This window comes from Ursus arctos, unplaced genomic scaffold (genome assembly GCF_023065955.2).
Source record: "Ursus arctos isolate Adak ecotype North America unplaced genomic scaffold, UrsArc2.0 scaffold_16, whole genome shotgun sequence".
Lineage (NCBI taxonomy): Eukaryota > Metazoa > Chordata > Mammalia > Carnivora > Ursidae > Ursus > Ursus arctos.
This window is the reverse complement of record NW_026622830.1, coordinates 43,757,544-43,771,189: the sequence shown is the minus strand read 5'-3', so window position 1 is coordinate 43,771,189 and position 13,646 is coordinate 43,757,544. Positions and strand designations below refer to the sequence as shown.

General features: G+C 42.9%; 1 protein-coding gene across 9 annotated transcripts in view; it reads left to right on the top strand.

The window, feature by feature from the left end:
• RALGAPA2 (Ral GTPase activating protein catalytic subunit alpha 2) overlaps positions 1–13,646 on the top strand; it is a 305,650-nt gene that overhangs the window by 18,746 nt on the left and 273,258 nt on the right. For 8 of the 9 annotated variants that reach the window (XM_057312702.1, XM_057312701.1, XM_057312700.1 and 5 more), the window contains exons 2-3: positions 7,221–7,331; positions 12,343–12,395. In XM_057312702.1, coding sequence (XP_057168685.1) covers positions 7,221–7,331; positions 12,343–12,395 — 164 coding nt within the window. Of the gene's footprint in view, positions 1–7,220; positions 7,332–7,449; positions 7,576–12,342; positions 12,396–13,646 lie in introns of those variants that run through there. The other variant, XM_057312698.1, reaches the window with a different exon arrangement.

Below are 13,646 nucleotides of genomic sequence, written 5' to 3'. Positions count from 1 at the left end.
ACTTTGTATGATGGAGTGTTGGGGGGGGGTGTGTGGTGTCATGCCAGGTGTCCTTACCTGCAAGCTGACTTTGGGGGATGACTAGGCCCAACTCCTGATTCACCTTTTTCCACCAGACTTCTCACACCACGTCCTTGACCACATCTCCTTTCAGAGCCCTGATGTACTGGGCTTACCTAGCGTTTCATCTACTAGGTAAGTTAGTATTTCATCCACACTGGGATTTTGCAATTGCGTATCATCAGTACAAGGGCCGCTTTCAGGTCTGTAAATAGATGCATTTTTCAGATGTGTATTTCTCTTTAATAATAATGATGATGATAAAAGTGTTGATTTACCACTGAAGCACAATCAGCATACCTGCTGTCTTCTGACCTGATTACTTGCTAAGTCTCGAAAGGGCTTCATTGTGTGGATTTTACTCCTTACCAGGTATGAAGCTCCAGGTCATTCATCTGTGCTTGGCACAGTTGTAGTGCACACACAGAAGTTCTAAAATCTACTGGCCAGTGTCAGGAAAAGGAGTCTTGCCTGCACCCTGGTTGGCATGGATTACTGTTGACAGAAAGTTTGTATCGATGGGCAGCCTCTGTTATTCAGAAACATTTTTTCTGCTTTTCCTTATAATGTTATACTTGGGGGGCATCTCTTCATGGGCTCGCTGGCCAGCGAAGCTGCTTGGTGATGAGTTTCTTCCACAGTAGCGTTGAATAACAGCCCTTCCCCATAGGCCTTATGGCAACAAGTGTCTATTTTTCTTCCTCACCAGACTGTGTTGGCTGGGGTGGTTCTGCCTCTGGCTGCTGGTTGCTTGGGGTTGGCTCCACTATGGGTTGGGTCCAGCTGTGCTCCATGAGTTTCCTCCTATCCCTTAGACCAGACACTACGTGAGGTTCTCCAGCCACCACTGGGTCATATTTCTCATGACTGATTGCCCCAAATCATTTGCGAGTGTGCATCACCCAAAGGTGTGGCTTCAGGTAAAGAATAATTTGTGGCATTTTTACAAACTACCACAAGAGGGAAAGCGGACAAGGACCAAGGCTGTTGTTAAAAGGTGAAATCACCAGTCATATTAGCTTTTAAGTAACAGTGCATTGCTAATGACATTTCCGTTGTCAGTGTTTTTTGTCTTATGTCTGACTAGTTTATTTTCCTTGTTCTCACTGTTTCTACTTTAAGTTTTAATTTTAATTTAATTTTATTTTTTTGATGTAAAGTTCGATGATTTATTAGTTGCGTATTACACCCAGTGCACCATGCAATACGTGCCCTCCTTACTACCCATCACCAGCCTATTCCATTCCCCCATCCCCCTCCCCTCTGAAGCCCTCAGTTTGTTTCCCAGAGTCCATAGCCTTGTTCTCACTATTTCTAAATTATGTTTTATTTAAGTTGTCAAGTTCACCTTGAATGTTTATTTCCCCTTTTTCTGTATATAATTCTGTAATTTGGAGCATCATACTTTCAGTGCCATTGTCTGGGGAATTTGAGTAAAATAGTAAATTATACTGTCTTCATTTACATGTGGATGTGTAGGCAGGGCTGGGAAGGTTCTTAGTTCTCTGGTGGAGGGGGCATGTGGAGGGATGGAGCAGTAGGAAGGATGGGGGGGGCAATTCCCTACTGGGGAAGAACTGAACTGAGCTTCTTATTCCTTTTGAGGGTTTCCACTGGGGCTCCTGAGTGGGATAAGGATCTTTCCCCCTCCTTTGGTGCTTCCTGGGTTCTGCTGAAGCAGGTTTTCATGAGGCTCTATTATGATTCTCTCAATTAAAAAGGAGTAGAAATGGTTTTGAAAAGGATTATATGTGGAAGGAAATGGAGGGATAATCCCATTGCTTTCATAGGTTTGTTTGTTGGTAGTGCTTATTGCTGTGTTGTGTTCAAGTGCCATTTAATAAGTCCAGTCTCATTAAGTGTATGAGTTTCATGAGTCATTGAGTTTTATGGCTTCACAGGTAGGTGAAGCTGGTTACTCCCACCTAGTGAGACAGCCTTTGTCAGGGCTAGGTAATTACAGAACAAGTAACATGTATATAATGCCGAAAGCACTCTGACAAGCTGATTTTATCCCCACGGGAGTCCTATGCTGTAGGAACCATTGGTGGCCCCATTTCTGAGATTGAAATTGAGGCAGAGAGTGCTTAAAAAAAACTTGTCCAAGGCCCTGTAGCTTCTAGACTTTACCCAGGCAGTCTGCTCTGGAGGTTTTTGCCCTCAACCTTTGCTATTGCCTTTCAGCTAAATAGGGAGAAATAACTGTCAACAAGAGGTTTTAGCTGGACAAAGGAGTGGGAGAGGGTAGCTTTTGGTGTGGTTTATAGATTATTTTCTGGATAAAATGCAAAAATAACAGGAACGGTTTATTGGCTCTTGGTTGGTGGTAAAGGAGAATGAGAAATTAAAGATTTCTTTAAAAATTCAGGAATAGGGGAGCCTGGGTGACTAACTCTACTAAGCATCTGCCTTGGATTCAGGTCATGATCTCAGGGTCCTGGGATCCAGCCCTGCATCAGGCTCCCTGCTCAGCGGGGAGCCTGCTTCTCTCTCTCCCTCTGCCTCTCCCCTGGCTTGTGTTTTTTCTCTCTCTCAAATAAATAAATTAAATATAAAAAAACAAAAAAAAAAAAGAAAAGAAAAGAAAAAAAAAGAGTCAGGAATGACCCCTAGCTCTGTAAAGGTATCTGCTGTTTGTTTCTCTGTGGTTAGTTTGAATGTACTTCTCTGGGCTTTGTGATGATAGTAAGGCAGTGTGCTGGTGTGTCTGTGCCCAATGCTGAAAGTCACCACCCCAGAGGCAGTTTGAGGCCTGAGCTCTTTTGTTCAGCACTTGTCCCCCCTCTCTCTTCCTTACTACTCACCAGGACTGCTATGGGAGGGGACTGCAATGAGCTTCTTCATGGGGAAATTGGCAGTTTGACTTTCAGTGCCACTCACTCCCATCATTTCTCACCTGTCTACTTATCTTCCTGCTCTTTTGCATTCCCAGGGTGATGATTATTTTTATATATTCCTGACCTGATTTCTGGTTTTGATTTATTCGCCCTTGTCTCTGAGGCCTTTGTGTGGTTCAGATTTGAGTTGGGAGGCCAGGTAGGAGTTCTGCCCACATCTCTGACTGATTGTGTTACCTTGGGCAGGACATGGGAGATCTAGAACCTGTGGTTTCTTTATCTTGATCGCACACCGCCCCCCCCCCCCCCGTCTACCTCACAGGGTTATGGGTGAGGGTCAAAAAAAAGAAATTCCTGAATGTGCTTTTTAAAGTATAAATGTATAGCATTATTAATATTCCCAGCCTCCCCAAGTGGCTTTGTCTCCTCCCCACTTTGATGCCATGCATAAGCTTTGGTCATGGTACCTTTTGCATTACTTGTTTACCTCTGTACCCTCAAAGGCCCTGTGTCTTACTGTCTTTGAATTTCCTAGCACTTGGCTCAAGGCACGTTGGAATGGGTACTGGCTCAGTAATGTTCAAATGAATGAGTAAAGAATGTCTGTCTAAGGGATGTTTCTGGTCATAGTTGTTTTTGTCATTGTTCATCGTTTTTTCTGAACGAAGGCTTCCTCCTTGTCTCTATGCTTCCTGAAGTTAGCCTTGTTAAAAATCAGCCCTTTCTTACTTTCTTGTGTTCCCTTTTGCAGGATGTTAAATTCCAGTGTCTGTGGCCTCCTTCTTCAAGAGCTAGGCTTACTTTTAAATATTCATCTGATGGCTTTTGATTTTAAACAATCAGATAAATCAGTTCTTCCAGCTATTGACTTAGAGATAGAAAATATTTAATATTTATTGTTTGTGTATTCATTTAACAAATACGCCTCGAGTACCTTTTGGGTACCAAGCTCTGTTCCTGGGGCTAGGAATAGAGCAGTGAACAAATTGGATGAGATTACTGGCCTTATGCAGCTTCCGGTCTAGTGGCGTGTCAGTCAGTGAAGAAGGAAATGAATACATAAGAGAATTTCAACGAATCTTAAGAGCTGGAGGAGGGAATCATGTGAAGAGGGCTTCTAGACCAGTGAGCAGTCGTCATATTTATAAATAAAACTGAATATGTTACAGATGTCATGCTCTTAGTTTCCCTTTGTATCAGGTTACCTGAAAGGTATCTAATGGTCTTGATGGTGAGTACTTGAAGCTCTGTCCTATCCATGCCTCATCCACAAGAAAGATACAGAATGGCTGAGGAGGAAGGTGGCTGTTACCTGGCCTTTGGTTTCATGAGAGCACCTCAGTCTGTATGAGTGCTCCTCAACCTTGACTAGAACCCTCTTTGTTCAGGTAGCTCTTTTTGAGTATCTCTGATGGACCAAGGGGGACCCAGGAAAGATAAGGGAGTCATCGATCACCCAGTAACTTCGCTGTGCCATCTTGCTGTGTCAGTGCACCCACATCCTCAGTGCCAGGGAAACTGCTTGCTTATGGCATTGTGTGTCCATTGTATGGTGAGCAGTCAGGCATCCAGCTGTTGCAGAGCCTGTGAAGGAAGAAGCCAGGGCGATTGGAAAGCATGTGAAAAGTAACAAACAGGAGCACTTTTGGATTTCTTTGAAGAGGTTAATGTGTGATCGCAGTTCCGAAGGATGAGAGGGAATGAGCCATGTGGGGATCTGGGCCTGGGGACGGCATACAAGAGGTGCCCCAGATGGAGAATGCATTTGAGAAGTTTGGGGAATAGAAAGAAGCCGCAGTGGCCGGAGGGTAGGGTGTGAAGGACAGAGTGCTGTGAAATGAAGTTGGCATTGAATGGTGGAAACTATGCACAGCCTTGTAGGCTGTGGTCAGGAGTTTGGATTTTAAGTACTACTGGAGGCCACTGGGAGGTTTTGAATGAACGAATGCCCTGGTTTGATTTATAGTGTTCAGTCTTTCTGCTGACTGCATGGTGGAGGATGGCCTGTGGAGGGGAGGAGTGGAAGCAGGAGCCCAGGCAGAGGACATGTTGTAGCCTGGGTGAGGATTCATGGTGACGTATGCCGGGCAGAGCTGTGGAGGGCATGAAGTACCCAGGGCTGGAGCATGTTGGAGGTGGAACTGACACCCTGGAGATGGGATGTGAAGGAGTGAGAAGAACCTGGGATGACGAGCAGCTGGGTGGGTGGCGGGGCCTGAGGGAAGAACAGAATTTGAAGGGAGAACAATACTTTACTTTGGACACATTTGATTTGAGGAGCCTTGTAGACCCTCACGTAGAGAAATGCAGCTGGCAGCAGGCTTTGAGAGTAAAGCTTGCAGGGTGAAATCTAGAGTACTCAGCAGACCGGTGAAATCTCTTTCTTGATCATATCCAGGATTTGAAAGTGAGTTAGGCCATTTCTTTCCTATAGGCATATGATCTAATTAATGGTTTACACGTTGTGGCCATTATCCTATCATTGTTATTAACGTACATATATGTTACAGGCTGTTTCTCTTTTTCAACTCATTCTAGAAAATACTGAACTAGATAAATGCTGTGCTAAATGTAGGGGACATAATGACACATGGGATGGACCGGGGTTTTTGTAGGGTTGCTAGCATCTCTACCATAGAAGACAGATCATTCGTTCAGAATTAAGTCAATTCCATCTGGAGGGATTCCATCAGGAATTAAGTAAAGTGAGATATGTTTTTGACCTAGGGAGAACCAGCTGGTGGGGCAATGGCAGAGGCACTGACTTGGTCTCTGGGCAGGCTGGGGATGTTTCAGCTACCAGTGAATGTCAATAGGAGCTGGCCGGTGAAGTATGCGTCAGGGGAAGGAGTGAGTGGTGGGTGGGCCAGCAGTTTGTACTGGAGTGAAAGGGAACAGAATCCTTTCTTGGAAGCGCACATTCTGTGGAAGGCACTCAAGGATTCCTCGGTAAGCTTATGTAGCTCATAAGAATGATAATACTAGTTTCTTTGCTACCTGCCTTCATGCAGGTAAATTTGTTAGTTACTAAGAACTTCCACTGCTCTGTGCTTTTATTTTGGGGCAGAAAATACAATGTGAAACTGGCAGCTGGTACGACTTTATAAACACCTTATGTACATTATTTCAAAGACCCAGGTCAGGTGTTTTTTTTTTTGTTTTGTTTTGTTTTTGATTTTTGTTTTCTGTTTTTGTTTTTTTCCTGAATGAAATGCCCCATAGGGTTCTCAGAGGAAAACAACTTCTTATATTCACCAACATCAGTTTATAGAACTTAAATATAGTAATGGATGTGTTTACATATAGTCACAGTATTAGGACCCCAAAATTCAATTGAATCCACTTTATCATAAATTAAATAGCAGCACATTTGTTTCTTGAGTAATCCTTGCAGAATTTAAAGAAGCTGTACTTAATTTTCCCAAGATGATTAGTGTGTTGTTCCCAAGAGCTAACACCTTGGTCAGGACCCTGTTGTAAATGGCACAAACAACCTGTTTGCTAAGGAAAATGTACAAAGGTGTGTTGACAGTGGATAAGTACTCTGACCAGAGTTGTGAGGGGTAATCGGGCCCCTAATTGTGGCTCTGTTGCTGCTGGGCCCCAGCAGTTATGGCTGGGCTAAGCTCCCTGCACAACTTGCCTTTCTAGCCGCAGTCCCTGGTTGAGCACGCCTGGTGCAACAGGAAGAAACACTGCTCAGGGCAACTCTAGAACACATGGCGGGCCTCCCTGTGTCCAAACAGGAGTCGAACAGCTCACTGGAAGCTGGAGGGAAGGCTTTGACCAGTGGCCTGGGTGGGAGTGGGTGGGTGTGCTGGGGAGTCCTTGCTAATTCTCTTGAACTGGTCTCAGGTCAGCTGGGAGGGAGGAGGAGACCGCACCTATATAGGACTCCAGTAGCAACATTGTTTTTCAGATGTATAAACCCATCCCTCTTTATGGCCTATGTCAAAGCCACCTCCTCTGTGAACTTCTGTTCCCCATCCCCAACAGGAAGGCATCTTGTTTCTCCCCAGTCCTGTACTAACCACTGGCCTTCTATCTGGTCTTTGAGTGCTGTGCCCCCATAGCTCTGATGCCCTTGAATCAGTCTCCTGCAGGGGTCTGCCTGTGGGGGAGGGGCCTTATGCCAACTAAGATCTCTTCATGGAGAACAATTGGATGGGGATACTGTTTTCATAGTTCTGTTTTGTCTCATAGGGGGATAAATCTAGTTTTTACTTCCTTCATTTCTGAAAAAGTTTTTACTTCCTTCATTTGTTTGTGAATTCTGATAGTTGTATAAGATTATTGTCATAATGATAATTTTTTTCTTTTCAGATAATGTGGATGCAAGTGATCTTAAGCAATTTTTTGAGACCAACTATTCTCAGATATATTTCATCTTCTATGAAAATTTTATAACACTGGAAAATAGTTTGAAATTAAAAGGTAAGCATTTCTACAAAATTTTTTTATATACAAAGTTTGTTTAACTTTCAGAAAGTTTTAAAGGTTGTATGTGTCATGGGCCACAAGTTATATGCTTTTAAGCTTCCTTTCTTGCCAGACTCTTAGCAAAGCTGGGAGATCGCGATGGTTAGCATCTTCGTTTCCCTGGAACATTCTCTTATACAGCTGTTATTTGAATAACCGATGGCTACAGGGAAAATGGAAGGAGAAACCCACAGAAGGCGTGAGTTCCACAGGAATAATTTACTTAAAAAGAAAAAGTAATATGTGCGTACTATGAAAAAAATCAGACTCCACTAAAGGGTTTGTAATGGGGTGCCTGGGTGGCCCAGTCAGTTAAGCGTCTGCCTTCAGCTCAGGTCATGATCCCGGGGTCCTGGGATTGAGCTCCATGTTGGGTTCTCTGCTCAGCAGGGAGCCTGCTTCTCCCTCTCCCTTGCCTGCTCCACCTGCTTGTGCACTCTCTCTCTCTGTCAAATACATGAATAAAATCTTTAAAAAAATGTAAAGGGTTGGAAATGAAAATTGAACCGTATGTTTTTGCCCAGACCCTCAGTCCTGCTCTGCCTGCAACCACCATTAAAAGTTCATTGCATTTCTTTCTATATGTGTTATTCATGTATTATGTTTATATTTGCTTATAGTTATACCCTTATATACCTGTATAAAATATTCTTTGAAAAATCAACCCAATAATGTCACACTGCACAATCTGCTCTGTATTTAGGTGACAGGATAGTGTATCCTGGGGAACTAGACTGGGTTTGGATCCTGGCGCTATTCTTCCAGCTGTTGCTCCTTGGTCAAGTGACTTCACCTCTCTCTGACTCAGCTTTCTTCTGTCAGCCTCAAACAGGTTAACATGTATCCTGGGATTTCAGGACAGAGTATGGCACATAATATGTGCTCAGTAAATATTAGCTGCCATCATCACCTTCTTATTTGTTTTATGTAGTCTATTTTGGAAATCCTTACATGTTAGCACACTTATTTCTACCTCAGTTTTATTTATTAAAAAAAAATTCTTTTACTTGAGTATAGTTGACACACAGTATCACGTTAGTTTCCAATGTACAACGTAGTGATTTGCTCATCACAAGCGTAGCTGCCATCTTTCCCCGTACAGCACTATTACAGTAGCACTGACTGTATTCAATATGCTGTGCCTTTCATCCCTGTGACGTGTTCATTCCGTAACTGGAAGCCTGTACCTCCCACTCCCCATCACCCATTTCACCCATCCCTCTACCCCCTTCCTTCTTATAACCATCAGTTCGTTCTCTGTTTTTATAGGTTTGATTCTGCTTTTTGTTTGCTTGCTTATTCACTTGTTTTGTTTTTTTTAGATTACACATGTGAGTGAAATCATATGGCACTTGTCTTTCTCTGCCTTATTTCGCTTAGCATAATACCCTCTAGGTATTTCATGCTGTTATAAATATCAAGATCTCGTACTTTTTTATGGTATGGAGTAATATACCCTTGTATGTATGTACCACTTCTTCTTCTATTGATGGACACTTGGGCTGCTTCCATATCTCAGCTATTTTAGTAATGCTGCCGTGGGCATAGGGATGCGTATATGCTTTCAGAATGTTGAGTCTGGTTCATAAACTGCCACAACAGTAGTGGGAACTCTGGAGGGGAGCCAGGTTCAGGAGGTAGGAGGATGAGTGCAGCTTTGGGCAGTCTGAGTTGTGGTGCCCATGGGACACCCAGATGTGGGTTCTGACTGGGCAGTAAAAATGTAGGAATGGGAGCGTGGGAGAAGAGAGGTGCAATCATGCTCTTGCCAAGAGATGTGTTCTTCATAGAGAGAGTGACAGTTAAGGATTTGGGGTAAGACATTCTTTTATTGGGCAGATAAAGAGGAAAGATAAAGAAGTAGTGTATGGAGCTGGGGAGGGGCTTCGATGCCAGGAAAGCATTTTGTCACAGAAACCCAGAGAAGAGAGAATTTCAAGGAATGAAATGTCGGCAACGTTTAAGAATGCAAAAGTTGTGGAGCAGCTGGATCAGGAAGTGGTAGTGCATCAAGGAGGTTGTCACTGAGCACTGAAAGAAAAATCTAGGTGAGTAGTGGGATCCTAAGCCAGACAGAGAGATGGAGTGAGTGGGGGTGAGACTGGAGGCTACACACAAGAATACCCTTCTAGAAAGTTTGATGGTGAAGACAAGGGAGTGTAACTCAAGGCGTAGCGTGGTCAGGGGAGGGTTTTACAGGCTGCATTTACCTGTTTGCAGGCTGACTAAAGGGAGATAACTGATGGTGCAAGATGGTGGGGGATGTGGGCTGATGTAGGGTCAGGTATACAGAAGAGGATGCAGAGAGGAATGTATGGGTGTCCTGACTGCTTCTGCAGAACCTAAGGCAGACGTCAGGCATGGAGGGGAAAGAACGTGGTGCAAGGCGCTATGGTGGTCTCGGACACAGACCAGGTGGCTCAGAGTCTTACAGAATGTTCCAGCTTCTAGACGGTCATCAAGTCAAATACGGGCACGTGCCCAAGGATGCCAACAAGGGGTTTTGTTTTTTGTTTTTCAATGAATTGCTCAGTTTTTTCCCCTGTGAGTTATAAATTGATGTAAATCTTGAGCTTAATTTTTTTCCAAATTGGTAGAAAATTCAAATATGAAACAATCTGACTTTTATCCTGTTTCCTAGTTTTGCTCCACTTAACTGTTTTTCACAGGTGTGTGGAGGAAAAAAGTGTGATATTATGGGTAATCAAAATAGCAAAGAAAGATATTAGAATCCCTTGTTTAAAAAAAAGCCTTAAACCAAAAAACCCATTTTAAAGTCTCCTCCGTCCCTCCTTCTTTCCCCTTTTGCTCCCTTTGTCCTTTTAGAAAAAATGTAGTTGTTCAGAGTGTATCAGTTAGTTTGTGCTGCATAACAAATTGCATTACAAACCATCCCCAAACTAAGTGCCTTAATAAAACAACCAGTCATTTTGCTTACAATTTTCTGGGTTTATTGGGCAGTTATTCTGGTTTAGGCTTGCACATGCCTCTCACATCAGCTGGTGGTAGATGGCCTTGTTTACGTGTCTTGTGGTTGGCACGCTGTTGACCAGGGCACTCCATGCTTGCAGGCTATCTCGAGCTCCTTTCCATGTTGGCTATAGGGTTCCAAGCTTAGCTGGTGCATAAGATTTTTCAAACTTGTGCTTGCTTCACATTTATTAATGTCACATTGACCAGAACAAGTTACGTGCCTCTCTGATGCAAATAGAGAAATAGACATCTCTTGCTAGGAGAGGAAAAACTCCGCATTCTTGCAGTCTACTACAAAGAATCATAATGAAGAACTAATACAAATAGGATTGAGATTTTAAAGTTTCTTGCTTTTAATACAATGTGTGTTTTGATTGGAGTACCAGGAAGAAAATATACCAAAACAACAGAAAGAAGGAAAATGTTTTCTGTGAATCATGAAATCATCTTGTGATAATGTCAGCCTTCCGTTATTTAGGCCAAAACCCGAGTTTATTGGCTCTACCTTCAAAATACATCCAGAGTCATTGGCCTCTTCTCACTGCCTGTGCTGGTATTGCTGGTGCTCCCATTATCCTCACGCAGATTAGTGCAGTTAGCCTCAGAAATGGTCTTCCCCTTTCCACACTTGTGACCTACTCCCCCCCCCGCCAATCCCTGCCAGAGTCTCTTCAGAAGAGCAGCTGGAGTGATGCTTTAAAAATATGACTCTGCACCCTCAAATAGCCTCCCGGTTGTGGAAGTCATTACAATGGCCTCAGGCCCCACCTACCTGCCAGCCTTTACCCTACCCGCTTTCTAACCTCACCTGCAGCAATTCTCCCCCTTCGCTGTAGACTCAAGGGCCTTCTCGCTATTTCCTGACCTTGCTCAACCATAAGGACTTTGCACTGTCCAATCCCTCTGCCCAGAACAAATTTCTCCCAAATGTCCATATGGCTTATTTCTTTACCCCCAATTGTCCATGTGTTTTTCTTCCTTACCTCTTTCAGATCTTTGCTCAGATGTCATCTTATCAGCAAGGTGTACTTCCCCGGTCAGAATTGAATACTGCCTGCTTGGGCATTCTCCATTAGCCTTTCCTCTTGGTTTTCTCATTTACTGCATGCCTCCTACTGCCAGAATATAAGCTTCCTCAGGGCATGGTTTTTTGTGTTTTGTATCACTCCTGTATCCTCAGGGCCTGGAAGAATGTCTGACACAGAGGCATTCTTTAGTATTTGTTCAATGAACGAATGCCATCTTACCTTACTTCCTAGAGCTGTGGGGATTCCGTTAGATCAGGGGTCCACAACTTAGAGCTGGCTGCTTGTTTTGACAAAGAAGTTGTTGGACACAGCCATACCAGTGCATTTATGTGTTACCCATGGCTGCTTTTGCACCATCATGGCAGCGTTCAATGATTACAAGAGGGGCCTAAAACATACACTCCCTGGCCCTTTGCAGAAAAGGTTATCACTTCCCAAGTTAAATGCTTAATGGCAAGCTCTTAGCGCAGGGCCCCCGGCAGAGAGACTGGACAGTAAATGTAACTGGATGCTGTAGGTTTTGTATTTTCTCTTATTGTCACTATCAAAAGGACAGTGCACGTGACCTGAAGACATGCGTGGCTTTTCATAGTTATGACTGCTCTGTGCCTCTTCACATCAAAAAAGCTAGAACTCTTTCTTTGCATCTGCTGTGCATTCCTTCATAATTTGAACTCATAAGTAATTGAGAAACAAATAAATTGCCTTCCATGGTTTGACAGTGACTTGGCAAACGTGGAGCTGTGGTTAAACAGCTAGCGGAGAGTGGCTCTGCTAGGTGTGGACTCAGGTGCTGTGGCTTGGGTGTTTATCTACATTCCTGACAGGGGTTCCACGCAACCTCCTGGTAGTTTTTGAATAAATGAGTGTGTGTTCAAGCTTTAATGTTTTCAAGATAACATAATTTTTAATATCTTAAAATGTACACATTGTCATGATAACTAATTTTTTTTTGTACATTCTAGGGAATAATAAGTCACAAAGGGAGGAGCTGGACTCCATCCTCTTTCTTTTTGAAGTAAGTTTTTGTTAAATTCATTTAGCTTTTAAGATTCTTGTTGAAAATGTGGTACTTTAGCTCTTTAGTTTTACTTTTAGACATAAAAAATGATGGACATGTATTTCCTTCCTTCCACTTTTACAAACAATGCTGTAAAGAATATTCTTGTGATTTTTAATTTTTTTGCAAACATGGGAGAATTTTTCCCGTAGGGTTACCTCATGTGAAGTTATTAGATGCAAATGTATCCACATTTAAAATACTGATATTGCCGAATTTTTTTTGAAAAGGTCGTATAAATTTCTATGGAAACTTTTATGGAAGTTGCGTGTAAATTTCCCTAAGCAACACTGGCGATGATTTTTTGTGTGTGTATATATGCAAACTGACATGTTGAAAACCCACTGTTTTTAATATGTTGTTCCTGACTACTAGTGAGATTGCAATCTTCGTATGTGTCTGTGTGTCCATGTGTGATCACATATTCTTTTCCAAGTTGGAACAGTACGTTTGGGTGTGGTTCTTGGTCTATTAAGCTTACAGTCTCTCTTGTCCACATGTATTAGACAAGCGGCCAGATTACTGATACCTTGAGAGCTACACTAGAACTAAATTGTAGGTTCTGAAAGTTAATTGTTGGTTATCTAGAAATTATTCATGGTTTGAAGAGACATGTGCTTAGGCTGGTGTGCGATCAACTTTATGATGATAAAAGGAAGGCCTAATGTATATTTGTTGCAGAGCTGGCTGGAGGAAGAGGCCAGGGGAGAAAGCTCTCCAGGGGCTTTTTGGGTTTGTGGAATAAAACAGATCTGAAGACCTCCTGCCCAGTACTTGGCTCCCGGCTGGCACTCAGTGACTGTGGTTCCCCTTTCTGTCCTTAAAGGGCTGTACTCCTTCCCCAGAGTAAGAGACATTGATTCACTGTTTATGTTCTGGTGGTTATTGTGTTTCCTGTGGTAACCCTCCTGTGAATGAAGTTTGTACAGAGGAGCTGTCTTTAACAGGAGCTTTAATTAAGCCTGTCACTTAAATATGTATCCATCATTTGTTTGAACTGTCCCATTAATTTAAATTGTCTGGTTTATGTAGCAGTTGATCCATTTACTAAAGAATCTATAACATATATGTAAGTTTTGAGGCATAGTTCTAAAGCCCTTCTCTTGACACCGTCCCCCCTCCCTCATTTTAAGAACCAGAAGCTACTTGGGTGCTTCTCCTTGATCCTGTTCTTTTTCTCCTCTGAAGGCAGCCACTCCTCTGCATTAT